Source organism: Monodon monoceros, unplaced genomic scaffold, assembly GCF_005190385.1.
Source record: "Monodon monoceros isolate NGI ecotype Baffin Bay Population unplaced genomic scaffold, NGI_Narwhal_1 Super_Scaffold_15, whole genome shotgun sequence".
Classification (NCBI taxonomy): domain Eukaryota; kingdom Metazoa; phylum Chordata; class Mammalia; order Artiodactyla; family Monodontidae; genus Monodon; species Monodon monoceros.
Window position 1 is genome coordinate 88,692,116 of NW_021703771.1, and position 27,845 is coordinate 88,719,960.

Consider the following 27,845-nt stretch of genomic DNA (forward strand, 5'->3'; position numbering starts at 1 on the left):
CTGTTATGTCACATGGTGACTGAGAACCCTACTCCAACCCTACGCTGCTATCAACTAAGAAGAGAGTAGTTACTGGTTATTATTACAGATAAAATCCATTTTAGTACAGTCCAAATTACACCTATCCTATTCTCCCTGAAACTACTTGCAGCAAACACTGCTAATACACACAGGCGATGATCAAAATCCAGACGGGCCTCTGCTTTCATCAAGTCAGCATTCCTTTGTTCTTTATGCCTCCCCAGCTCCCACAAAAGACATGCAGGCAATGTCAGCCCTTTAAAAACTGTAAAACAGGTTAGTCTGTCTCGTTCTCTTACTTCTTCCGAATACCACCCTTTTCGTCTCTTCCACCCTCATCCACCTTGCATCAAATCTCCTTCCTCAGCTAGCTATCAACTAAAGCCTGTTGAGGGGCAGGTGACAATGGCGCAGGTTGTGCCTCTGGTCCAAACAGCTGGTTTGTTCCTTCTTCTCCTGCTCTTGCTAACAGTGCAGTGCTATAAAGAGAGCATGTCAGCTGGCGGTGCTCCAGACCAAGCTTCGGTCTAAAAGCTTGCCTCCTCTGCAGAAATTGATTTGTTTCATTTCTGAGGGAAGAGTGTCTTCAGAAGAAACCCCTCCCAGTCTGCCTCAAAAAAGGTAGATAATCCTTTACTTTATACTGTACATATATTTTAACAAAAGGAACTTGCTGTAGTTTCACACTGTGCTACTTTGATGATGCTGCATTAACACTATCATTTCATTTCCAGGGTAGGTTAGTTTCACCTGCTAGACATCTAGCTCTTCTGCAGCTATTCTGAGCAAGTCGTGATGTATATGCTTAAAAGAACCTAAAGGACTGTTATTAGCTTTCAATAGTGCAGACATATACAAAGGCATCTACCTTTAGTCTTGCTTCAATAATCTTTGTCAGGGTAAGACAGTCTCCATGAAAACCGCTACATCCAATGACTGTTTTGTCTGTTCTGTAAAAAAAACCACATTTCAGGAAACTGAGTTGGTTTGACAGTAGAGGAAGACATGTCTTGGGTAATTTTAAATTGAAAACTCCCATTCCCATTATTCACCAAATGGTAATGGGACAACTATTTAGTTAGCTCTTTTTGGGGGGAGGCGGGGGGGTTGGGAGGTCCTGTATCCCAACATCTCACTCAAAAGAATAAATGAAACTGTGAATGGACTAAGGAAAATATGACTGAATTTTTTTACAACCTTAGGTTGAGTTGTGAGCAGCCAGTTTAGCTCACAACTCAAGCCAATTTACATATGATACAACCCAATGTCCACACAGAAAAGCTTTATAAATTTTATTACATAAAAAATTAAAACTTGTATAAAAATACAATGAACAAAGTTTTAAAAAAGAACCAAGAGCGCCGTTGCCCAGGTTCAATCCCTGGTCGGGGAACTGAGATCCCATAAGCCACTCGGCATAGCCAAAAAGAAAAAAAAAAAGAACTAAGGAAGTACATTTGTAGTACATACAACCAAAGTCTAATTTTAATTTCCTTATTCTATAAAGGGTTCCTAAAAATATGAAAAGCATTAAGAGCACAATGGCTCATGGGGATGTAATACACAGCATAGTGACTACAGTTAATAAGCCTGCGTTGCGTATTTAAAAGTTGCTAAGAGAGATCTTAGAAGTTCTCACCACAAGGAAACAAATGTCATAACTATGTGTGGTAACAGATATTAACCAGACTAATTGTGATCATTTTGCAATATATACAAATACAGAATCATTATGTTGTATACCTGAAACTATTATATGTCAATTATACCTCAATTAAAAAAAAAACACAATGGAAAGATGGGTAACTTATATGAAAGTCACATAAAAAGAGACACAAGTCACCATAAACATATAAAAGAACCTCCATGCCAATCAGAAATTCAAATCTAAATAAGAGATGATTTCAATCTATTAGACTAATAATGCCTAATGCTGGTGACGTTGTGGGAAATGTGTACTCTCAGATACTAGCAAAGAGGATACACTGATGCAAATTTTTAGAAGGCTCGTTTGACAGTATCTAGTAGAAATTTAAATGCACACCATTTTCACTCAATAATTCCACTGCCAGAAATTCATCCAGTCAATATACTTATGCAAGTTTGCAAAGATATACTCTGGGTTCACTTGTGTGTAAGTATACGTATTATTTTAATGGCTCTCCAAAACAAAACAATCAAAAACAACCCAAATGCCCACCAGAGGGAAACTGGTAAAATTCTGGTACATCTATGTCTCAAAAATTAATTCCCAAGTCTTGACATGTATAAGGAAACACAAACCAATCTCATCAAGAGATAATCAGCAGAGGCCACACGATACCCTTCCTTTCAGAAATATAAGAATGACTCATACAAAACATACGTGTCCAGCTGGGGAGACCACTGGCACCTCCAGGGGCACCACCAGCATTTCCTGATCCACCCCTATACCCAACCTCACTGCACTGAGCCTAAGACCCCCAGTATACCATAAGGCTTCACTGCCTATACTACTAAGAAGAGTTGACAGTACCAAGAGGGTAGGACAAAATCTGAGCTTCAAAATGCTTTTGCCAAATATCCAGGTACATAAATGAAGAGGCGTTTTTATGCAAAGAATAAAGAGGAAATGTAAGTCTCAAACAGGTGGGGAAGAGGCAGACTTGGCTCTAGGTCAGCCCCAAAGGGCATGGGATCAGAGGCACACAGGCAATTCAACTGCATGTATGGTCTAGTGCAAAACATGCGTGACAGGAACACATTAATGTTCTGTCTCTATAATTGAAGAATTTCATTAAAAAAAAATGGGTATTCATTTAGGCAGCACACAAACTAAAACAGAACATTACAAAGATGAGCAGAATCTTGCACAAGGATAATATATATAAAATTACGTATTTAAATTTTATTTATGACGTTACTACTTTCAAATTATAGAAGTTACAACTTAGAAGAAAAAATTATAGCATGGGTACAGTACAAATCAGAGAAGAGAAAGGGGTATCAAAAGACAGAAGTGGACAGAAAGGGAACTGGGAAGATGAAGACAAGTTTACTGTTCTTTAGGTTAAGATGTGGGCTAGCTCATGCCCTGCAGCACCGCAAGGCCCACCCAAAGGACCCGAACCTCATCAGTCCACTCCTGCTACAATTCAAGGTTAAGACCATCTTGTGGACTAACGTAGGCGTAACCACCACTTTTAACTGTGTCTAAAAATGTTAAATACAAACCACTGCTAACATGCAAGATGCATTTAGGTAATTTATGCAGACTTTCTTCCCCTGTACACATGACTTTATTTTCTTATGTTTTAGAAAAAATATAAGCAACCCATTAAAACTGTGAGCCATGGATACAACTGCTTACGATATGGTTAAATTGAATGTTTCAGGTTATTTTCTTTTTTAAGGTGCAGATTAAAAAAAAATTCAACGTATTAATGGATGCATAGAAGGATGAAAGTATGTATGATAAAGTAATAATAATAAAATACTGATAAGATCTAGGTGGTAGTATATGAGTGTTCACTACAAAATTATCCTACCTTTGTTGTATATTTGAAATTTTTCATAAGATGTTGAAGTAAAAAATATTTAAGTTACCAAAAACACTGTTGGTACCTAGATATGGCAAATATCATGAAGACTACATACTGAATTATTAGAAAACAATTTCCTAACAAAAATGCAAGCTAAGCTCCAAACAGGCAATTTAAAAATTCATGAAACAAGTCATTTAGAAGTTAAATCTCCTGCAGTATTAAATCATCACAAGATGCTGAGAATATGTCCTTAGAAATATTTACTTACAATTTGTAACATTTGGGGCTGTCCCGTGTGTGAATTGAAAACCCCTCACTCAATCGGGTGTCAGAAGCAACAATTGAAAAATCTTCTCCAGCAATTGCCAATACAGTACTGAGGGGAAAAGAAAGACAAAAGAGAAAATTAAAGAATTCTTCTGGATGGTAATAACACCTTTCCCAAAATGAGAATGCTCCACAGCATATAGTGGGATAAAATATACTAGATGTAAGCAAGTGCAGGATTCAGATGGAAGAGGAAAGATAAGGGGAAAGGATCCCTGGCTACAAGTCATCTGGGAAAAAAATATTAAGTACTTAGTAAAAAACACAAGCCTCAATCAGAGCAAAGGTTCCTTAGCAGAAGGTAACAGAAACAAATCACTAAATTATCACCATCATCAAAAAATTAACATCTACCGATACTATAAAACAGCCAAAGGCCATGGCCCTGCCCGCCGGGGGGTGGGAGGGCAGTTAGGTGTAGATAGTGGCGCTACAACACCAGCTATCTGAGCTCAGAGAAGAGAGGATCAGTGTTTTTCTTTTCTTTTTAAAAATTTATTCTTTTTTCTGTTTTTTAAAAATTTATATTCTCTTGCACATAAAAGTCATAAGCACGTATGTATAAATAAATATATATTTGCTCATTTTAAGAACTTATCCCACTGTTTATTTTTTAAATTTATTTTTTTATACAGCAGGTTCTTATTAGTCAACCATTTTATACACATCAGTGTATACATGTCAATCCCAATCTCCCAATTCATCACACCACCACCCCCCACCCCCGTAAAATTATTTTTGTATTTTTTGGCCACGCCAACCGGCATGTGGGATGTTAGTTCCCTTGCCAGGGAACTAAGATGGAACCCCTGCCCCCTGCATTGGAAGTGCACAGTCTTAACCACTGGACCTCCAGGGAAGTCCAAAGGCTTAATGTTTTTCATTTCTTTATATCCAAGTCTTTATATTATGTCTTGCACTCAGGAAGACACCCAAATATCTGTTGGAAAATGGACCAACAAAGAACAAACTTTTCCCTTTGTGGCTGTGTGGCTCATGCTAGCAGTTTAGTGGAGGTCTAGAGCACGAGCCCTAAAAGCAGACCGTCTGGGTTCTAAGTCTGGCTCTCCTGCTTAGCAGGTAATGAGATGGTGGGTAAGTTGCTTAACTTCTCAAGGCCTCAATGTCCTCATATGCGTATCAGAGATCATAACAGTAGCTACCTTATTTGGGTGTTAGAGGATTAAATGAGTTAATAATTGTTAACCCCTCATACCAGTGCCTGACACATAACTGCTCCTCCAGTAAAGGGTTAGCTATGATCCTTGTGGCGTAAGCATGAGGCAGCAGAGCATGATCACTGAGAACCTGGGCTCTGGAGTTACCCGAAACCCGTCCCTGCCACTGAACAGCTCTGTGACCTTGGACAAATCATCCAAGTTCAAGGTGATGATATCAGCAGCTGCTGTGTTAAAGGGTGGCTGTGAGAATTAGACGACATGACCCACATAAAACACCTGCACTGTGCCTCACAGAACATAAGCGCTCAGAAAACTTAGGCCATTATTCTTACCGAGGTGGGATGGCACTAAAACTCTGAAGTACAAAAGGATGGTATTGCACATAACATGAACACTGAATAAAGGAAAACTGGTATAATTCAAATAAAACATTCCAACAACTTATTCAGGTGTCCCTTTTTGTGTATACAAGTGAAGTGGCATAAGGCTTATGTGATGGACAGATCCAACAGCAGAAAATCTCACATGGAAAAGCACAGATCTAGGAATTTTTGTGAGGAATCAAAGGTTATACGAGCAGAATGAGAAAAGTTCCTTTTGCAAAGTGGAGTTTTAAGAAGACTACTGTGATAATAACACTATATGTGAAATTAGGATGGAAACTCTTTCAATAAGACTAATGCAGTAGGAAGGTAGCAACGTGAACAGGAAGAAACAGGTATATCCAAAAAACATAAACACACGAACTGTACAGGTTTTTGTAACTACCAAAATGTGTTAGACGCTGGAAGAGCCAATTTTGACATCCAAGATTTTAAACTCTGACAAGCAACATGATGGCCTAATTATAAGCAGTGTAAATGAGAAGTGATTGAGAGGAACAATTAGTTTGCTTTTTGCTTTCTTTTTTGCGGTACGCGGGACTCTCACTACAGTGGCCTCTCCCGTTGTGGAGCACGGGCTCCGGAAGCGCAGGCCCAGCGGCCATGGCTCACGGGCCCAGCCACTCCGCGGCATGTGGGATCCTCCCGGACCGGGGCACGAACCCATGTCCCCTGCATCGGCAGGCGGACTCTCAACCACTGCGCCACCAGGGAAGCCCTGCTTTTTGTTTTAATATCTTAAGTTATGGTGAGAGCAGAAAATCCAGGTGGAAAGTTGAATTTAAGAAGCCAGAATCGAGGGGCTCATGAAAGGTAGAACTGGAGAAACAGATCTGGGAATATCTTCCCATAAATGAAACACGTGAGAGTACTCAGTGACAAATGTGAAGGCTAATCAATTGGGGTTTAACCACATTTAGTCAGAATAGAAAAAGACATAGGACTAAGTCTTATTTTGTAGAAGCAAAGGCTGCCCAAGAGCCAGCAGGAGTAAATATTAAAGAAAAAGAACGAAGACTGAGAAAAGGTAATTCAATAATGAGAAAAGCCATAGCAACTAACTTTAGGGCAGTAACTGGATTACAAAGGTTAAAAAGTGGGTAATGAACACTGAATACCTTATAAGTCTTATATAGAATCTGCAACTGCCTCATGAAATGGGTCTATTAACGCATTTTGTGGTATAACTACTTCATTAGTTGTCATAGGAAATATTTAGAAGTGCAATAATAAAAGCATACATAAACTCCATGGCAACACAGCTATGGATTCAAATCCTGGGGCTCAACTTCACACCAGCTCTGTGACAAAAAAAAATTTAACTTCTGGGCTTCCCTGGTGGCGCAGTGGTTGAGAATCTGCCTGCCGATGCAGGGGACGTGGGTTTGAGCCCTGGTCTGGGAAGATCCCACATGCCGCGGAGCAACTGGGCCCATGAGCCACAACTACTGAGCCTGTGCGTCTGGAGCCTGTGCTCCGCAACAAGAGAGGCCGCAACAGTGAGAGGCCCGCACACCGCAATGAAGAGTGGCCCCCACTCGCCACAACTAGAGAAAGCCCTCGCACAGAAACGAAGACCCAACACAGCCATAAATAAATAAATAAATAAATATACAAAAAAATTAACTTCTAAGGGCCCAGGCTCATTTGTAAAATTGAGGCATATACCATCTAACAGTCATCATAAGGATTAAAAAAGATAACTGCTTTCAATTTACAAGATGCTTCTCTTTTGATTCTCCCCTCGCCAAAATATGAGTAGCTAAGAAAGACAAGGAAATCTGGGTTCAAGAAGTTGAGGGGTACCCAAAGACCACAATGCTCTTTAGTGGCAGAAACAAGGCTAAAATCATAGCCTTCCACCCTGTTTGCAACATACCGCGAAAATCTGCATTAAAATTTCAAATCCATAAGGACCTGATTAATTAACCTGGTTGCCTTAAAGGACCATCTGTTTGTTCCAATTGGGTGGGGATATTTTAAAGTACAAAGTTTGGTCGGTAAACTATAATCAGTGCTTAAATATACAGCTCTTCATTGTTAGGAGTCCTCAACAGAGTGTTTTTCCATAACCCTGATTCTTTTAGTGTACTATCAAGGAAAAGTATTATTTAAGATAAAGATGGTAACTAAAAAAAAAAGACAACTTGAATGCCACACGCAAGAATACAATATTCAAAGGTCCCCCTTCTGAGTATTTTTTTTCCTTAACGCTAACCCTTAAAAATAAACACTTATCTATGAAACTAAGTCTGGCCGACTAATCCTACCCGCTATTTAAAGTAACAGAAAATGATGAAGTAGTTTCATTTAGCTACAGACACAACTACATCTAACGACACAGCCAATCAATCCTAACTCTTTCATCTCAGATGCTCAACCTGCCCCTTGCCTGCTGGCGCGAGAAACACGTTCAGATAGTAACGAACGGTTAGGTCCATTTTTAAAGCTCTTCCAAAGCACAGCCCAGATATCAATTTCTACCTCCTGTCCACGCAAACCTGCACGCCCACATCGAGACCCAGTGACCGGCCTGTACGGTGAAGGCTTGAGGAACAAGATCGAACCGAGCAACCACGGAGAGGGAGGCCTGCGGCTGGCGGGGCAAAGCCGGGTAGCCATGCCGACAGCCTTAGGCAGGGACATGGGGGGAGAAAGAGGAAGCGGCGGCTCTCTGGGCTTTACCCTCCGTTGAAAGCGTAGGGCGAAAAGCGAAGCTGCAAAGGGCCCACGGCGCTGTGAGGCTCCATGTCCGGGTCTCTCCCCGGGCCCGAGTACGCGGCTACCGAGGACAACATCCTGCTGCTCCGCTCCTGCTGTCTCACGGCGAGATGGCGGCCCCTACCGGAAATGGCGCCACTTCCGGCTTCGCGGCGCTGCCTCCGGCCGCTCAGTCTCACGCCGGTCATTGGTCCTAGAGGCAAGCGCCGTAACCTTCCGGTGAATAGCCGGCGCCCGCTCTTCCAAGAGAGCTGACAGCGAGGTAAAGGCTTTCTCTCCCAAGGAAACATTCGAAATCACTCTTGATGGGTAAAAATTTTAAGGTCTGACCTTACAAAGAAATTGGCAAAACTATGGAGCAACGGAAGCTCGAAGACTCTATTGGAGCGTAAATTGGTACAGCCATATTTCGAACAGGGATTGGCATGACTTGGCATAGTTGAAAATACACACGCATCATGACCCAGCAGTGTCACGCCGAGGTATGTACCCTGGCCAGAAAGACGTGTAAGAATGTTCATAAAACATTGTTCTTAATGGCCCCAAAGTAGAAATGAGCTAAATGTCCATAAACTGCAGGATGGATAAAGCAACTGAGGGATGTGTCACAGCAAAAAAATTAACCTACTTCAGCTAGAGCGAAGGCACGTCAACATGGATAAGTCTTCTAACGTTGAGCAAAAGAATACATACTATATACTTTAGGAGTACACAGTGAGTAGGAAGGGCATGTGTGGCTGGGGACGGGTCGTGGTGCTGGCAGTACTGGTTGTCTTTACTTGATTTAATACCGTCTGTTAATCTGTACATGGGTTTATGTACTTCTGTATATGAATATTATATTTTACAATTTTAAAATGTTATGTAAAAAAGCAGACAAGCAGCTGGCTAATATAGAATGGACTGTCTGATATATACATGCAATTCTGGAAGCAGAGAAGATTTTTGAAAAGTACTTTTTTAATTAAAACTTTCCCCATACTTTATTTAAACAAAGGATTTTCTTTGATGGTTATGGACAGAGAAGTATTGTACTTATTCAGGTACTGGCCTGGATACAAAAATTCTGTAAAACATTTCCTATCCTTAAGGAGCTCACAACCTCATTGATTATATTAAGTACAAAGGAAGCAAATTAACAAGCATTACAACATGTAATTATGCCTAAATGAGCCATAGGAGAGGTACTCTGGGGTCCAACTACCTATAGTCTCTTTGTGACCAATGTGAAAATACTGCATAAGATGGTAGCAGCAGAATTAAAATATAATCGAATTTGTAAACCAGGTGTGTTTTTTTTTGTTTTATCATTCTACATGTTTGAGAATAGCTAACATGCTTACCATGTGCCAGGCACTGTTCATGCATTTCCTTAATCCATCTCACAGTCCTTAGAGGACACGTGCTATTATTACTGCATCCTACAGACGAAGAAACTGAGGCGGAGAGGTCTGGTAACTTGCTAAATGTCACACCGCTAGTCGGTTTAAACAGTCAACATTTAAAAATCAGTCTTGCCTACTACATCCGGCAACAACCAATCGTAAAATACTCTGACAGGGTGGCCTCGCCGGAAGGCAGAAGAGCTCCGCCCCGCCCCTTGTTTCCCTTAAGCCGAATACCCCGCAAATCACAGGAAGTGATGCAACACCCACACTTCCCATGGCCCGCGCTCCACGGTGGGCAGCCGTCCGAAGCCGAGGGCGGAACTGGCGGAAGTGACGTTAACAACGCGCGCCAGGAGTTCTGTAGGGTCGGGAACGGTCGCCGTAGCGGGCGCCTCGGCCGTTTGCGGCTTAACGTCGTTTTCGACGACTGTTAGTTGTCTCTGCAGTGACTCCAGGTAACAGCCCTTTGAGCTTTTCTCTGAGGTTTCGTGTAGAGGTGACCGCTGCAGCGGGGCCCGATGGTGGGAGGAGGCGCGGAATGGACGGGGACACCGCGCGGGGGCTGTTCCTCCCGCTCGTGCTGCCGCAGCTTCGGCCTGTACCGGCTGCCTATCCCACCGAGTGCCTTCCTCTGCCGTAGTTCGAAAGCGGCTTCCCATTGTACGAGCGTGTGGTGCAGGGTGCTGGGAGGGGCCTGAGACAGGACAGTCCCGCGCATCCAAGACGCGGAGTCTTTATGTCCTGCCATCCGTTAATTCCTCTCGATATTGAAAGGGAGATTCATCCTGGCCTGTGCCCACCTGTTTTGCTACCAGCAGTGGTGGTTTTATAATAAAGTTGCGCTTGAGACTTTTTAACGTTTTGTCAGAGGCCGGGGAGTTCAGGCACGCTAGAGCGTTAAGATACAAATACACACCACTTTCCTTACGAGGTCTCCCTCCCTAGGCCCTGGACTGTGTGGTTTTCTCGTTTAAAACTCCAGGTAGGCGTCTCTGAAAAGATTATGCTTGATTTACATATGCAGTCACTAGAAGGCTATGCAGAATTAATTGAGTCTTTTCCCTTATCAGTGATTATTTACAAAAAATATCGAATTTGACCAAAACATGAGGAGATTCTGCAAACAACTCTCTTTTGTGAGGATACAGTAGTGCGGTAATAGTTGTGCGGTTTTAATGACACAGGGGAGGAAAGATGGTCAGTTCCATCACTGGGAGTGAGAGATGAGCTCTGAAAATGGTTACATGAGGCCTCAACCTAGTTCCACAGATTTATTCTCTAGACTTAGTTTGTAAAAAGGGGTCTGGAGCCACCAGTTTCTGGATAATCTGTAGCCATATTAATGAGTGGTTTAAATCCTGCCCTCATTAGCTCTTGCCTGAACCACAGCAGTGAGTCTTAAACCGAACTTCCAGCCTCCAGTTTTATCTATTGGAATTCATCCACACTCTTGCCAAAGTAGATCTACTCATGGTGCACTTCAGAATCTTGTCACTGCTCATATTGCTTATGTAATAATGACTTAGAATCCTGATAATGTGACCTCACTTATATTTGCTGTCTCATCCCCTGCAGGAACGTTCCATGCAGTCATGCTAAATTTGTTGCTTGCATACTGCGTGCTCTTTCAGTGTTTGTCTCTTTCTGCTTCATCTTTCTTCTGCCTGAAATGCTGAATGTAAATTCCTTCTCACCTTGCTAGACCCAAGTCATATGGTCCCTGCTTTATGAATATACTTTTCAAAACACTTGGCAGTTATATTGTCTTCTTTTGTGTAGCATGTATGCATTCATTCATGATCACATACTATATGCCAGGCCCTGTACTAAGTACAGAGATTACAAAGACATATATTGCTGATTTCGTCACTCAAGGGGCTTAGCATAGTGCATATCTGCTATTATAGCACTTAAGTTTTGCAGTGATTATTCACAAATCCTTCAAATTGAACTCTTTGATGCCAGGGATCAAATGCCTCTTCATTTTTATATTTGCAGCACTTCTGTTGTTGTAAGAGGATAACAATGTCTGAAAGAGCATAATTTTCTTATATGTCTGATGTTTTCTGAAGCAGAGTTTTCTCTTTTTTTTTGGTCTGTTTTCCATTGATGAATATGTAGGATATATAGTCTTTGGGGTCCTTTGTCCTTTCAAAGTCATTATCAGATTCTTTCTGAGTGCTTATTTTGTACCAGTACATGCTTGAGTTACACGTGTGTCTTTGACATATAACTTGTAACTTTAAGATCTGTAAGTTCTGTGTGAGAATATCTTATTAGATGGTAATGTTTAAACTGAAATCTAATAATAATAGCTAACATTTATCCTGTGCTTACTGTGTGATAATTAGATGCTGTTCTTGAGGTGTTAATCAGTCCTGTTTGAATCGGTCAGTTCTCACAGCAATCCAGAGCACGGTAGGAGTCCATCTGAACTAAACAATAAAAGGTAGTTCATCAGTCACTCGGTTCTTTTGACTAAAAGAAATTTCAAACGTGTAGCCAGTAAAGACATGATTTAAGGAAAGCCAGATACAGGCATAGTTTGTATTTATGTGTTCTGAAGAATTAAAGTTATTACATATATAAAAACATGATGTTTATTTTTATGTCTGTACGGCTTCTATCACAGTGTTTTATTTAAAGTAGTTGCTCAATAAATGAGCACACTAAAGTGTATTGGATCCAATTCAAAATTTATTAAACTTAATGCCCAAGACATTGTAGAGGATAGAATGCTGAATAGAATATTTTAAAACTTGAATTTAGCCTAATAGCGCTGTGTATACAATGCATAATAAATATTTCTACTCAGATATGACAGGTTCCTTAGGAATTTGTTTTCCCTGGGTGTTTTTCCCCAAAAGTTTTTAATGCTGATTATGTACTTTAATTTTTAACATTGTAAGACCATAAATTAAACACATAAAAAAACAATTTTTGTTCTGTTGGCAATTTTGCATGCAGTCACAGGAAATGTGGAAGGAATAAGATTTCAGCTTTGTAAGGTAAAAAGAAATATATTCCAAAATAGTTTCGTTGGTTTTTTTCATTCTTTGTTTGTTTTTTGTTTAACCATGAAACTGGTTTATAAGACTGTATAGCTTACCTGTATTCTTACATTAAACTTCAAACTTTTTTCAAAGCAGCATCACTGTTTCTTGGTGTGCATGAAGATAACCCAGAGAGTTGAGGAAGTCGCTAAGAGTGTGCTGGGGATGCTCTAGGAAAAGACTGAATGCTGAGGTGATTCCCAGTCCAAAGGTTTTTGATTTGCCAAGAAGAAAGTGAACCTCATGGATCAGAACAACAGCCTCCCACCTTATGCCCAGGGCCTGGCCTCCCCTCAGGTAATACAACTGGAGGGAGGGTACACGTAGGACAGAATCTGCATTGTTAGAGACAGTGTAAAAGGGAAGCAAGGGAATTTAACCATCTGTTGTTGAAAATGGATTTATATTTTTTAAGCCTCCTTTATTTCATTGAGAAGTTCTATTAGGCTTTGAACAAACATGATAGTGTTTGATTTGGGGAGTTGTTTGGAGGCTAAAATGTGTATTTGTAAAACTTAATCTTTTGATAAGCACTTATGAAAGTGGTCTGAGTGATTATAGGGTGTTTGATTTTGGAGATAACTCTAACCAAATTATCTTCTAGTTTTCTTTTCATTTTTATGTTTAAGGTTCCAAATAATGTAGCTACTTTTAAATTTTTAAGTAACTTCTGTTGAAGTGTAGTTTACATACTTAAATAAAAACACTCTATTATTTTTAAGATTTAATTTTATTTATTTTTGGCTGCATTGGGTCTTCGTTGCTGCGCGCAGGCTTTCTCTAGTTGCGGCGAGCGGGGGCTACTCTTCGTTGTGGTGCGCGGGCTTCTTCTTGTGGTGGCTTCTCTTGTTGCAGAGCATGGGCTCTAGGTGTGTGGGCTTCAGTAGTTGTGGCACGTGGGCCCTAGAGCGCAGGTTCAGTAGTTGTGGCGCATGGGCTTTGCTACTCCACGGCGTGTAGGATCTTCCCAGACCAGGGATCGAACCCGTTTCCCCTGCATTGGCAGGTGGATTCTTATCCACTGTGCCACCAGGAAATCAAAAAACACCCATTTTAAGTATGTGTTTTGATAAGTGTATGCACCTGTGAAGGTTATAGAACATTTCAGTCACCCTAAAAGTCCCATCCTGCCCATTTGCAGTCACTCCCCTAGCTCCAGGCAACTAATGATCTGCTTTCCAGAGTTAGAGATAGTTTTGCCTACTCTAGAATATCATGCAAATGGCACCATACCAGTGTATGCTTTTTTTGTTTCTGTCTTCTTTGTGTATCAGCAAGTTCCTTTTTATCACCAAGTAGCACTCTGTTGTATGGGTGTCCGACAGTTTGTCCATTTTCCAGTTGCTGACATTAGGGTTGTTTCCATGTTGGGGCCGTTGTGAATAAAGGTGCTTTGCGTTTGTGTACATTTCTCCGTGTCGGCTATGTTTTTGTTTCTCTTGGGTGAGTACTCAGGAGTGGGATTGCTGGGTCATTGTGTACGTGCATGTTTAACTCTATAAGAAAGCATGTTCTGAGGCTCTGCCAGCGACACGTGAGAGTTCTAGTTGCTCCACGTGCTCACCGGCCCTTGGGTTTTTACTTCAGCCGTTCTAGAAGTACAAGCATTTTCCTCTGACTTATGATCTTGAACATCTTGTCAAGTGCTTATTAGCTATTTATAGATCTTCATTTGTAAAATGTCCTTCACATCTTTTGCCCATTCTTTATTGGTCTGTTTTTTCATCTTTTATTGAATTTTGATCTTTATGTAGTCTGGATATGAGTTCTTTCTCAGATATATGTATGGTAGATGTTTTCTCGTAGTCTGTGGCTTAATTTTTAATTTTCTTTTTTTTAAAAAAATATTTATTTTATTTTTTTGTCTGCATAGGGTCTTAGTTGTGCCACATGGGATCTTTCGTTGCAGCACGTGGGCTTCTCTCTACTTGTGGCACACGGACTTCTCTCTAATTGTGGTGCACAGGATCCAGAGCGCATGGGCTCTGTAGTTGCGGCACTCGGGCTCTCCAGTTGTGGCACATGGGCTTAGTTGCCCCGCAGCCTGTGGGATCTTAGTTCCCTGACCAGGGATCGAACCGGCGTCCCCTGTATTGCACGCCAGGTTCTTAACTCTTAACCACTGGACCACCAGGGAAGTCCCAAGTTTTAATTTTCTTAATGGTATCTTTCAAAGAGTAGAAGTTCTCGATTTTTTCTAAGTCTTAAAGCATTGTTATCCTCTAGAGGCTGAAGGGTTAAGGAGCTTCCTTAAATTCTCACGTGTTGTAAGTAGCAGAGTTGGATTTCACACCCAGGTCTGCTTCCACATCCTAAGCTCTTACCTACTGTGTTATGCTGAAGAAGAAAGTGATGTGTGTAAGAACAGCAAGTTCCTCCCATTACTGCTATATAACCCCCTTTGTACTCGGAAGGTGCCTGTCTTTGCAAATCTCACCTGCTGTTCTACCAGCCAAGTCCTTGCAAATCTCACCTGCTGTTCTACCAGCCAAGTCCTACAGACACAAACACCAGCCAGCCTAACCCATTGTTCTCCTAACTTCCCACAGGGGGCCATGACTCCTGGAATCCCTATCTTTAGTCCGATGATGCCGTATGGCACAGGACTGACTCCACAGCCTATTCAGAGCACCAGCAGTCTGTCTATTTTGGAAGAACAGCAAAGGCAGCAGCAGCAACAGCAGCAGCAGCAGCAGCAACAGCAGCAGCAGCAGCAGCAGCAGCAGCAGCAGGCGGCAGTGGCAGCCGTTCAGCAGTCGACCTCCCAGCAGGCGACCCAGGGGGCCTCCGGCCAGACACCACAGCTTTTCCACTCACAGACTCTTACGACCGCACCCTTGCCGGGCACCACTCCCCTGTATCCCTCCCCCATGACTCCCATGACCCCCATCACCCCTGCCACGCCAGCCTCGGAGAGCTCTGGGATTGTGCCGCAGCTGCAGTGAGTACTTGTTGTACGTCCTTTCCCTGCCCTGGAGGGGTCCCCTGGAACTGTGCTGCTGTTCTTTGTTCTCAGATGGATTGAGTTATTTGTGTGGCACTAATGGCGATCATGCATCAAAACTCGCTTTAAAAAGAAAAGGGAAGCTGTCTTAGTGAGTCAGTGCCCCCAGTAAAAGGCTCTCATAACATCTTCCGAAATTTAGTAGCTGTGCTTATATGTTTGGGCCAATGAAGTCCAATTTAGATTGCATTATTGTTATTGTAGACATTTCGCTATAGCTGATTTACCAAATGAAGCTTTATGTAGTCTCCTTCCCGTGTGATATTTTTAGTTTTTGGGAAGATTAATTACTTAGTCACAGAATCATTATAGTTCATAGTGGTCCTTGTTTTCCTTCATTGGTCATTGTAAGGGCTGCGTGTAAATTTTTGAAGAACTGTGCCCTTCCCACAAGCTGAGGATGGCTGTTCTTGTCCTAAATGTATTTTTCTATCTAATTGAACTAGGTCCTGTATGTAACAGAACTGGGGGGTAGGGGACGGGTAGGGAAAATTTCTCCTTCCTGAAAAACAAACAAATATTCTTAAATATCTGTCACCGAGAAGTATATAGCTTTTGCCTTTAGGAAGTTTATGGCCATATCAGGGGTTATTTGTAACAACTATGTTACCCAGTTTTCTTGTAAGTCATTCCTGATCATTTTTAGAACTAAGTAATGTTTAGCCATGGATCCTGACTCTTATCCAGTGGCCTAAATCTTGCTTGGGTGTTTGTTTGATCTGACACAATTTTAAAAACAAAATAATTTTAATCTTAATGGTTTTAGAAAGATAAGCACTTGTTAGTTCACCTCTATAAACACCATACCCTATTGTCTTTTAACACTTAGCTGGCTCCTATGTGCATTTAAGTTTGCACCTTTGGTTTAAATCGTAAATTCTACCTAGTTCAGATGGGGTGTTTGTTTCTCGCCAACACCGTAATATTTCTGGTATTCCACAAAGCGTCCCAGAAAATTCACAAGATTGTAGAAATTAAATAACATACTTGTATTTTCTTAATTTATTTTTGTTACGAACTTATTTATTTATTTTTATTTTTGGCTGCTTGTCGCTGCATGCGCACGCTTTCTCTAGTTGCGGCGAGCAGGGGCTACTCTTCGTTGTGGTGCACGGGCTCAGTAGTTGTGGCTCGTGGGCTCTAGAGTGCAGGCTCAGTAGTTGTGGTGCATGGGCTTAGCTGCTCCATGGCATGTGGGATCTTCCTGAACCAGGGCTCGAACCTGTGTCCCCTGCCTTGGCAGGTGGATTCTTAACCGCTGCGCCACCAGGGAAGTCCAAATAACACACTTTTAAACAGCCAATGGATTGAAGATCATAGGGGCAGTTAGAAAATACTTAGAGACAAATGAAAACAAAAATACAACATACTAAAACATATGGGATGCAGCAGATGTGGTGCTATGGGTGAAATTTATACCTACAAATGATCACATTAAAAAACAAGAGGGATTCCCTGGTGGCACAGTGGTTGAGAATCTGCCTGCCAATGCAGGGGACACGGGTTCGAGCCCTGGTCTGGGAAGATCCCACATGCTGCGGAGCAGCTAGGCCCGTGAGCCACAATTACTGAGCCTGCGCGTCTGGAGCTTGTGCTGCACAACAAGAGAGGCCGCGACAGTGAGAGGCCCGCGCACCGCGATGAAGAGTGGCCCCCGCTCGCCGCAACAAGAGAAAGCCCACATACAGAAACGAAGACCCAACACAGCCAAAAAACAAACAAACAAACAAAAATATTTCAAATCAATAACTTAATGTTACAACTGAAAAAAGAACAAACTAACCCCAAAGCTAGCAGAAGGAAGGAAATAGTAAAGATTAGGGCAGAGATAAATGAAATAGAGAAAAGAAAAACAGTAGAGAAAATCAATGAAACAAAAGGTTGGTTCTTTGAAAAAAATCAACAAACGTTTAGTTAGACTAACAAAAAAAGGGAAGACTCAAATTACTAAAATCAGAAAAGGAGGTAGGGATGTTACTACCAATTCTACACAAATAAAATAGATTATAAGAAAGTTCTGTGAACTTGTGTATGTAAAATTGATTGGAAGGAAATAGGTGATGTAGAAATGAGAACATTGAGTTGATCAACCTAACTGGCATTACAATTGTGTATTAAAGAAGACACCCAACCTCTTTTCAACCTAATTATGAGCCATCAAGTTTTCAAAGGTATTGCATTTTGACAGTGCCAAAAAAAGACCCAGACGCAGCCATGAGCTGGAACAGTTGGAGATGTATTTGCAATCTGGGATCAGTATTCACAAGAGAGTGATGTTACAACTCATTTATAAGTTATTTATAAAATTATATAAGAATATTAAAAAATGAAAAGTGTTCATTGGACCCAGATAATATAAATGGTGATGTTTGTTTTTCTTGACTTACTGAGGGTTAATCAGAGGAAAAAGCTGGTTTTCTTCCTTTGTCAAAGATAATTGAACTTTTGTTCTTCCAAAAGATACTTATTTTGAGAGAAGTGAGAAAGTCATACCTCACTTAGGAGCCATGTGTATACAGAGCAAGTTACCCCCACTTAAGCCTCAGCTTCTTCATCTGAAAATGGCAGTACTAATAGTTATTACTTCATAGTGCATTGTAAGTATTAAGTGAGATTATCTTTGTAAAATGTTGGCATGGTGTTTGGTACTTGTTTAAACACTTAATAAATGTCAGCAATTTTTAAAAATTTTAATTAAAAAATTTAAGATAGTTTAAATTAAACTAATTTAATCTCATTAAATTTCATTAAATTAGTTATAATGAAAGAATACAATTTCTAAGTAATCATCTAACACTAACAGTAAATAATCATGTTTTCTTTTCTAATTTCTTACAGAAATATTGTATCCACAGTGAATCTTGGTTGTAAACTTGACCTGAAGACTATTGCACTTCGTGCCCGGAATGCTGAATATAATCCCAAGGTCAGAACAATTTTAATGTATTTCAGACTATAATAATACAGAATTTTCTTCCAAAGGTCTCTAGATCAAAAAGAATATGTTGTGTTTAAGTTTGTTGACACCAGCAAAACAAGGATTTAAAGCAAAATATGCAGCATTTTTATTGAATAGCTGCCAAGTAAGAGACTCTAGGAATACAGCAGTCCACAAGATAAAGTTTGACATATCCATTGTGAGGGGATCATGTGAAGTTACAGAACAAAATATATAGTATGATCCCATTTATGTTTTGAAAACTATATAGAATAGAATGCCATGCTACCTGGAATTTACTTCAGAATAGTCCAGTTGGAGAATTGGGAAAGGGACATATGGATGAAACAAGATTAGCCAAATTTAATAATTGTTAAAGTTGGATAAGTACAAGAAGTTTATTGTATTTTCTACCTTTGTATAACTGCCGATTTTTTTATAATAAAAAGATTAAGGGAAAAATACCTACAAGTTTTCTGATTTTAAGATAACAGCCTAGGGCTTCCCTGGTGGCGCAGTGGTTAAGCATCCCCCTGCCAGTGCAGGGGACCTGGGTTCAATCCCTGCTCTGGGAAGATCCCACATGCCGCGGAGCAACTAAGCCCGTGCACCACAGCTACTGAGCCTGCGCTCTAGAGCCCGTGAGCCACAACTACTGAGGCCCGCATGCCTAGAGCCCGTGCTCTGCAACAAGAGAAGCCACCGCAATGAGAAGCCCGCGCACCGCAATGAACAGTAGCCCCCGCTCGCCACAACTAGAGAAGGCCCGTGCACAGCAATGAAGACCCAACGCAGCCAAAAATAAATAAATAAATTTATTTTTAAAAAAAACAGCCTAATGCATATGGAAAGTCCATATGAATGTAGCATTATAAGAATCTTTTGTCATAATTTTATTAAGTTGAATACATGATTTTACATAATTTTTTCTAATGAAATGATATTAGTTATCCAAGCAATAAAACCAGTAGAGGGAATTTAGGAAATGCAAAATAATTAGGCATTTCCTGGGACTTGTATAAACTAGAATATAATGCTAGCATTTTTACATGGTGGTAAAATCAGAGAGAAGACATATAGTAGTTTTTAAACTAAAATTGTGAAAGCAATCTAATTTGTCAAAGAGTGATCTTGATTAGAAATAATACGAATTTTTTCATGTGTAATTAGATAGCAGATATTAAAATTTCAGTTATTTTGAAACTAATTTTTTGCTTTATATCATGTAACCTAGTCACTGAGGCCATTACATTTATATAAATGCCAATCCACCAATTCAGTTTCTAAAAGTCTATTGGAAACGGGAGGTAACGTCACTATGCGTTGATATGCTTGTAATCTGATTTATTAATTCCTTCTGGAGGTGGAAAAGGTTTATCAGTAGATTTGCCTAAAAAAATTAATAAAACAAAATTTATAGTTAAAGAAAGATACTTTTGCAAATATTCCTTGTCTTCAGGTGTTGGGATATGTATGACAGAACACAGAGATCTTGGTCCAGCCGCCTTAGAGTCACAACTTGTGTGCTTGCTCCATATGCAAAAGACGTGTGGCACATGGTGATGTAAGGGAGCCCTGTATGGAAACACATGACAGATATCTTGATAACTGTCTAAGTACCAGGTCCTTCTTACTATTTTTTTTTTTTTTTTGCGGTACGCGGGCCTCTCACTGTTGTGGCCTCTCCCATTGTGGAGCACAGGCTCCGGACGCACAGGCTCAGCGGCCATGGCTCACGGGCCCAGCTGCTCCGCGGGACGTGGGACCTTCCCGGACCGGGGCACGAACCCGTGTCCCCTGCATCGGCAGGCGGACTCTCAACCAGTGCGCCACCAGGGAAGCCCCCTTCTTACTATTTGGGGTGTTTTTTCTCATTGTCTGGTTCTCCTGACAGAAGTCAGCAGTCTGGCATGACATCATTAACTATTGTCTCTGGCTGTTTTAGCGGTTTGCTGCTGTAATCATGAGGATAAGAGAGCCCCGGACCACTGCACTGATATTCAGTTCTGGGAAGATGGTGTGCACAGGAGCCAAGAGGTGGGTTTAAAGGAGTTCATTGTCCTGGTCTGTATGTTATGAAAGAAATGGTTGTGTCATGGTTTCTAGGTGTTAGGCTAATACTTTAATAAAATGTTATTGTTGCTTTCTTATTAAAATAGTTGATTCTCATCACTTTTAGACAGCAGTAACTTCATTTTCTTAAAACCAGGCATTAGTTTAGGGTGTATGCTATCACCTTATTTCCATACAATTCAGCATGTATGCATGCCTCATTTTTGTCATTCATGACCCTGCACTTGAGAGCCTTTTGTCGACGATGATACTGCTATCATTATGCTTTTGTTACATGAGCCCTGCCCTGCTAAGTCATAGTTTTGTCCAAGAGATGACTTCTAGGAATGGATAAAGAAAGACTTGACATAAAAGAGGAATTAGTGTATGCATTCTTTGAGTATAAGTCTCATCATTATTTTCCTATCCAAATGAAGCTTGTTAGTTTTCATCTCAGTAGAAATTTGTGAGCTAAAATACAATAATATTAATGATAATGGTGATGATGATATTATGTTTCACACGTATAAAATCTAGGGCTGTTGGGACTTCTCTGGTAGCCCAGTGGCTTAAGACTCTGTGCTCCCAATGCAGGCGGCCTGGGTTCGATCCCTGGTCAGGGAATTAAGTCCCATACGTGGCAACTAAGAGTTTGCATGCCACAACTAAAGATTCCACATGCCGCAACTAAAGATCCCGTGTGCCGCAATGAAGATCCCGTGTGCTGCAACTAAGACCCGGCACAGCCAAATAAATAAATAACTATTTTTTTTTAAAAAAATCTAGGGCTATCAGTAATTTGGTGAATTGAAGAGGGATTCATTTTGGTAGGCCTACGTTTTCTGTCAAGGACACAGGAATACTTTGTACATAAAACTGTTAATGTCTGTTGAGCTTTTCTTTATTGGAAGGGGTGATCAGTTTACACTTTATAAAATATCTTTCCTAATTTGGACTTTTTATAAGTTTTTCATCTAAATAATTATTTTAGCTGTCTTTGAGTATGAATATTTCACTTTTTCTTTCCCTAGTGAAGAACAGTCCAGACTAGCAGCAAGAAAATATGCCAGGGTTGTACAGAAGTTGGGTTTTCCAGCTAAGTTCTTGGACTTCAAGATTCAGAATATGGTGGGGAGCTGCGATGTGAAGTTCCCTATAAGGTTAGAAGGCCTTGTGCTTACCCACCAACAGTTCAGTAGGTGAGTCTGAAATGGATTGTGATTGCTTTTGGCAACAATTAATTTATAATCTATTTAAACATTGTTCATGATAAAACGTGCAAACTAATTAGTATGTAAGAACAAATGATATAGGTATATTTAATGTTGAAGTTTCTTCCTGATGTCTTTGGTAACACCTATTATTCTCACCAGACTCCTACTTCCCTGTCATTTCACTTAACGACACCCAGAAGTCCCCTTTACTGGGATGAAATTGATTCCCCTTCTGTATGTTTTATCATTTTATTGCTCACTAAATACATTTTAAATACATGAACAAAGTCCACAACCTCTTGTATCAGTTTTTTCCCCAGTTGTTTGAATCTTTTGTGCTAGTCAACATTTATTTTCCCTGCTACTTCCTGATGAAGAGTTACAAGGCAGGTGGTCCCTGCCCACCTCTCCAGCCTCTCTGCTCGTAGCACCCCCAAGGCTTATCATGCCCTTATTGCACCAGGGCCCTTGCACATCCCACTTTTATACCTGGCACACTCTTATTTCACTTTTCACCTAGGAAAGTCCCACTGGCATTTCACATATCAACCCTAGCATCTCTTCCTCAGAGAAGCCTATCTTGAATTTTCCACTAGGTTAAACAGAGTCACACATCCTAACTGTTTTCAGTCTCTCTAACTAAGAAAATGAGATTACTAGCATTAGAATAAAACATACCAATAGTGCATTTAGTCAGACAACATAGTCAGGGAAAGATTCAGTCTCCAACTAGTATCTTTTCTATCACTTTGGTTAAATTGCCTGAACAGAGTTAACAGCTAGAGATATTTCAGTTTAAGGAGATGAGATGTGAATGATTAGAAGATAAACTGTGACTGTCAGATCTTATAAATGAATGATTATTGGGCTCTTGTAAGTCGGTGTAAGCTTGTCCAGAATGAAACTTGATAAAGGTCAGAGACTATAGAACATATTTATAAAGCTCTTGTTCTTATGTCAGGAAATCCAGATTCATTAGAAATAGAGTTAGTTGGTCTTCAAGTGCCAGTTACAAAGTCGGCCTCACTTGAGCACTCTCTCCTGTGACGCTCCTCAAGAATTGGGCTTCACCTCCTCATTAGTTTGCTGCTTACCCAGTGTTTTCCCTTGTTCAGGTCCCCATTTTTTCTAAAGGCCTGAGTAGCTGTTAATTTCTAAACTGTTTTTGCCATTTTCCTTCTAGTTATGAGCCAGAGTTATTTCCTGGTTTAATCTACAGAATGATCAAACCGAGAATTGTTCTCCTTATTTTTGTTTCTGGAAAAGTTGTATTAACAGGTAAGTTGCAACAGGAAGTAGTGTTCGAAGTTTGGAAAGTGTGAAGAATGGCATTTTCTCAGTGCTAAGAAGTAATATCACAGTGTCGGGACAGTTGACTAGTGACTTGTAAAGAAGCTTTGCCCCTTTTTTGTCTTCCCCTGACCCTAACCTTCTGATGGGGAACACACCCACCAGAGGGGGTGAGCCGAGGGAAGTCAGAGCACAGCCCTGCTGGTTCTTCAGCTGAAGCATGACCTTGGTGGGGAAGGGGGAGGTGGGCATTATAGCATAACAGATGGCGTTTTAAGTTGGGTACCATTGTCTAAAACTTTGGGGTTCATCACCATTATCATTTTGTGACAACAAAGGAAGATTCAAAAGAGCTTGTTTGAAGGCAGCGATTGGGAGAATAAGATTCAGCCACTCTCACTGCTGCCCTGCTGGGTTCTGACACAGTCCAGAGACCAACACCAGTCACATGGGCAGACTGTGGGGAAGGAGGCTGGAGTCACCTGGGGCGCTGCTTTTGTAATTTTTTTAAAAAGCCAACTTAAAAAAATACCACCTTAAAAACAGAAATACGATTATGACAAGGGTCCATCGTTAATGTTTTAATGCATCTGTCTTACTAGGTGTGGAGAGAATTGTGCTTGTGGTTTTATGTTAAGAAATGCCGTTTCACATTCTTCTCTACTCCAACTTGTCTTCATAGGTGCTAAAGTCAGAGCAGAAATTTATGAAGCCTTTGAGAACATCTACCCTATTCTAAAGGGGTTCAGGAAGACAACGTAATGGCTGTCATGTACTCCTGCCTCCCCCACCCACTTGTTTTTTTTAAAACAAATCAGTTCTGGTACATTTAGTGGTGTTGTGGACGGCCCCATGTGATGAGAGGATGGATGTCTGGTTGTAGGTTGCAGCACGAGGTGAAGCTCCCCTGCACGTGTACCCCATAGGGATGCCAGGAAGGGGGCGTTATTTCTGCACAGAGAACACCGAAGTGTTACTGTAAGTTGCTCGAACTGTGCTGCTATTTGGGCAGCGCTGCCCGTTTATTTATATTTAGATTTTAAACACTTACTGCTGTTGACAAGTTGGTTTAAGGGACAAAACTTTAAGTGTTAAAGCCACCTCAACAATCGATTGGACTTTATTTTGTTTAATTTCTTCCCCATAAACCACAGTTTTTATATTTCTACCAGAAAAGTAAAAATCTTTTTAAAAAGTGTTGTTTTCTAATTTGTAACTCCTATGGGTTATTTTTGTGCCACATTCCGCCTTTCCAGTATTGCAGGACAGGATAGAAATGTATTAATGAAAACAAATGGCTGTACATATTTTTCTTCCTTCAGAGTACTCTGTACAATAAATGCTGTTTATAAAAGTGTTAGATTGATGTTATAAATGAAACTTTGTAAGATTCATGTGATCATACTGTTTAAAAAGTCGTATTTTAGATATAATGCCTGAAACCATTTCAGTGTGTTTGCTTGCTTGCTTGCTTGTTGTTTGTTTCAATCAACATTTCATTGTATGTTGCAGTGAAAATGGAAGAATTGTCTGAAAATTTTAAGTTGCTCAAAAACATGTTTATTACGTCCCATACGTTGAGCACGTCCCATTTCCCAGATATGTTGCCTTCTCACAAAAGCTGTAGCTAGGTTTTGTTCCTCTTTCACAAGTAGGGTAAGGTAGGCCCCAGCTGAGGGTCTGCCCAAGGTTACAGAGCCCGTTAAGTGGCAAACACGGGCTCTAAGCCAAAGGCCTTCAGTGTTAGAGCTGGGGTCGTCCACTGACTGGTGAGGTGTGTTTTTCTCATGAATATCAGGTGAGCACGTGTAAGTTCTTGGGGTTCATTGTTCGGGTGTGTGTTTTTCTTTTTAATTGTAAAAATATTTTTCAGAAACCAGAAAGTTTCTTCCTTCCTCTCCCTTCTGTCTGTTTCCCCAGGTTAACTACCAGATTGGTGGGTACCTCCCCAGCCCTCTTCTGTTCAGGTTTTTTTCTTTTGGGGGTGCTTTTGTTATCATATTGAAAAAATAGTAAAGCATATGTTTGATTTTATAGCTTCCTTTTTTTTTTTTTTTTTTTTTGCGGTACGCAGGCCTCTCCCTGTTGTGGCCTCTCCCGTTGTGGAGCACAGGCTCCGGACGTGCAGGCTCAGCGGCTATGGCTCACGGGCCCAGCCGCTCCGCAGCATGTGGCATCTTCCCGGACTGGGGCACGAACCCGTGTTCCCTGCATCAGCAGGCGGACCCCCAACCACTGCGCCACCAGGGAAGCCCCTATAGCTTCCTTTTTTTAGTCACTATATCATACACATTTTTCCATGACAAACATACTGCCATGAAATGGAATCTGATGGTGCCACATGATGTAATCTGATGGTGTAATCTGATGGTTACACAAGTTTATATATTTAACCATTTCCGTAATTATGGTCATTTACGTTACCTGTAGTGTTTTACTATTATAAACAGGTGCTGCAGGGAACATCCTTTTATGTGTATTTGTGGATAAGTACAGGTATCTCTGTAGTAACATGCCTAGAAGAGGAGTCACTGTATTAAGAGCATTTATACATTCTAGGTTTTGATAGATCCATACCAGGTTACAGTCCAGAGAGAACATGGTGTATGAGGTGCCCTTTTCTTGCATTTTCCAGTCATCAGTGATGTCAGTAATGTATGGATGAATTGGAAAGACATCAGTCCAGTATAATCTCCTTCTATTCAAGAAAGAATTGTTTCCCCACGTGTGAGTCTTCCTTTAGGTTCTTCAGTAAAGTTTCGTAATTTTTTTCATATAGGGCTTTACATTACATAAAAGTTAATTCCTAAGTATTTTAGTTCGTTATTAATGGCATTTTTCATAAGACTTTAAAATTATTGCTGATAGATTTATTTCCAGTCACTTTACTGAATTCTTCTTACTCCTTATGCACCAGTCCAGCCACACCACCCACCCAAATAACCATTATTATCCTTTTACAGTAATTACCTAAACACCAATATAGGTTAGTCTTCCATTTTAATAAATTGATGTTTTTATGTCTGCTTTATTCCTTAAGTTCCCCTGCCATCTCATTTAAGGAAATTTATAGGCTGTTTGGCTAGTAGTTTCTTACAGTCTGTCTTGCTATTTGCAAACTCAGGATGGTGCAGCCAGCATGTCCCTCTGTTCTCTGCATTTCCTGCCGGTGGGTGACTGCATCTAAAGGCTTGATCCCTTTGTAAAGACTGTAAGTAGTGTTTGTTAGGGATTTAATGTCTGATTGGCGTCTTCTGATTGATCCACTAATTCATTAGTGGGTTGCAAAAGATAAATTTCTAATTATTTTTTTCATGATTTGTTAGAATACTTTTTTATATAGTTATATACTTCTTTCACATAGCAGGATAAATGCTTGCTTCTTTCCCTTTAAAAGTTTTCAAGATAAAATACCTCATGAGTTCGTACTAATATATCCAGTCCAGATTCAGACTACAGGGTTTTTATTTGATCAGTTCTATATTATTTTACGCTGAGAACCCTTAATTTCTAAAGACACATGGGGTGATGAGTTAGTTAGAATAACAGAACACTACCACTAATATGAATATCAAAAGCACTGAAACATTTTTTCTTTGCTGTGATCTCTGAATTGTCAAAGGATGATGAGACCAGCATTCAATGTATCAGAAAAGGACAGGTGAATGCACTGCTCTCTACAGTAGGGTGAGCTGCCTGGTCAGGCAGTATCTGGGCCAAGCAGAGGTTTGGGGGACAGCATGCATGGGTTGGCAGTAGTGATTGATGTCCTCCGCAGGAGCAGCTGCTGGGTGAGACGTGTCAGTCATTTCATGGTTGGCATGAAGGTTTTTAAATGTCTTGACATATCTAGAGGCAACTGAGTTGCTTTTTTTATTTATCTAAATTTTCTTATTTTTGTTTTAGTTATTTTCAACTAGTTGCTTTTTTGGACATGGTTGCCAAGTCAGTGCTGGAAGTCTGTCTCCAAATGGAAATGCCCGGTGAACTTGCTGTCATCTCCAGACCTTGGCAGGGATACACACCTAAAGGATAGCTTGGTGGGTTACCAACATGCCTGCAAGAATGTCTACATAATCTGGGGATCTCTCCAAATAGACAGACCCTAAACAATTTGCTTAAAAAGTCCTTCGCAGTCAGGATGCTGTCCTACTGGGGCAAACTTCTGATTTATAGTTTGGGCTATGAAGGCCCCACTAGTCCAGTATTTTATTTATCTTTATATAAATTACATACATATCCACACACACGTGATATGGACTAAAAGGCCAGGATTTCCTAATAAAAAACTATAGTGAAATAGCCAAGTCAGTGATATTAGCAAGTGATATTACCTCCAAAAAGATGTGTTTATGGTGGCAGTGCATTTCAGGGTTAGCAGGGATGTTACCAGAACTAGCTGCTGGTCTTCACGCAGTGATCAACAGCAATGTCTCTAAGTTTGCCTTAGCAGCAGTGAAGCCTGCCCAGCACTAAGAGAATTGGGAATTATCACAAGTATAAATCACCTGGGGCTGGAGGGAGCCTTAGCATGGCTGATGGCATTGATTTAGGAACTGCTTGTGTAAACAGAGGCATCGGAAACAATATCCCTCACTTGAAAACTACCTCAGAGCCTTCCCTCAGGCTGACCCAGGGAAATTCCAGTGGCTGATTCCCTGTCCTTATTTGGGTTTACTTGCCATGTGGACAGTGCTGTGAGATGGGGAGATGGAAAGAGAAGACCTTTCAGTCTCTGGTCTATAAGCA

At 40.7% G+C, this 27,845-nt stretch overlaps 2 protein-coding genes across 5 annotated transcripts in view; one reads left to right on the forward strand and one right to left on the reverse strand.

Annotated features, from left to right (window-relative positions):
* PSMB1 (proteasome subunit beta 1) overlaps positions 1–8,300 on the reverse strand; it is a 17,903-nt gene extending 9,603 nt beyond the window's left edge. Inside the window, exons 1-3 of the mRNA XM_029224212.1 lie at positions 8,122–8,300; positions 3,814–3,921; positions 890–971 (exon numbers count right to left, since the gene is read on the reverse strand). Coding sequence (XP_029080045.1) covers positions 890–971; positions 3,814–3,921; positions 8,122–8,234 — 303 coding nt within the window. The 5' untranslated portion in view covers positions 8,235–8,300. The remainder of the gene's footprint in view (positions 1–889; positions 972–3,813; positions 3,922–8,121) is intronic.
* Positions 8,301–8,609: 309 nt separating this feature from the next.
* TBP (TATA-box binding protein) lies at positions 8,610–24,476 on the forward strand. 4 transcript variants are annotated; one of them, XM_029224384.1, is made up of 8 exons: positions 8,610–8,639; positions 12,692–12,895; positions 15,148–15,539; positions 18,441–18,528; positions 20,486–20,577; positions 21,624–21,791; positions 22,990–23,084; positions 23,779–24,476. In XM_029224384.1, exons 2-8 carry the CDS (start codon positions 12,842–12,844, stop codon positions 23,856–23,858), a joined length of 969 nt encoding a protein of 322 aa, XP_029080217.1. In that variant the 5' UTR covers positions 8,610–8,639; positions 12,692–12,841; the 3' UTR covers positions 23,859–24,476. The 4 variants fall into 4 exon arrangements, with proteins under 4 accessions (XP_029080217.1, XP_029080215.1, XP_029080216.1 ...); XM_029224382.1 differs by lacking the exon at positions 8,610–8,639 and adding an exon at positions 9,911–10,000; XM_029224383.1 differs by lacking the exon at positions 8,610–8,639 and adding an exon at positions 9,915–10,000 and having other exon boundaries at positions 12,695–12,895.
* The last annotated feature ends 3,369 nt before the right edge of the window (positions 24,477–27,845 follow it).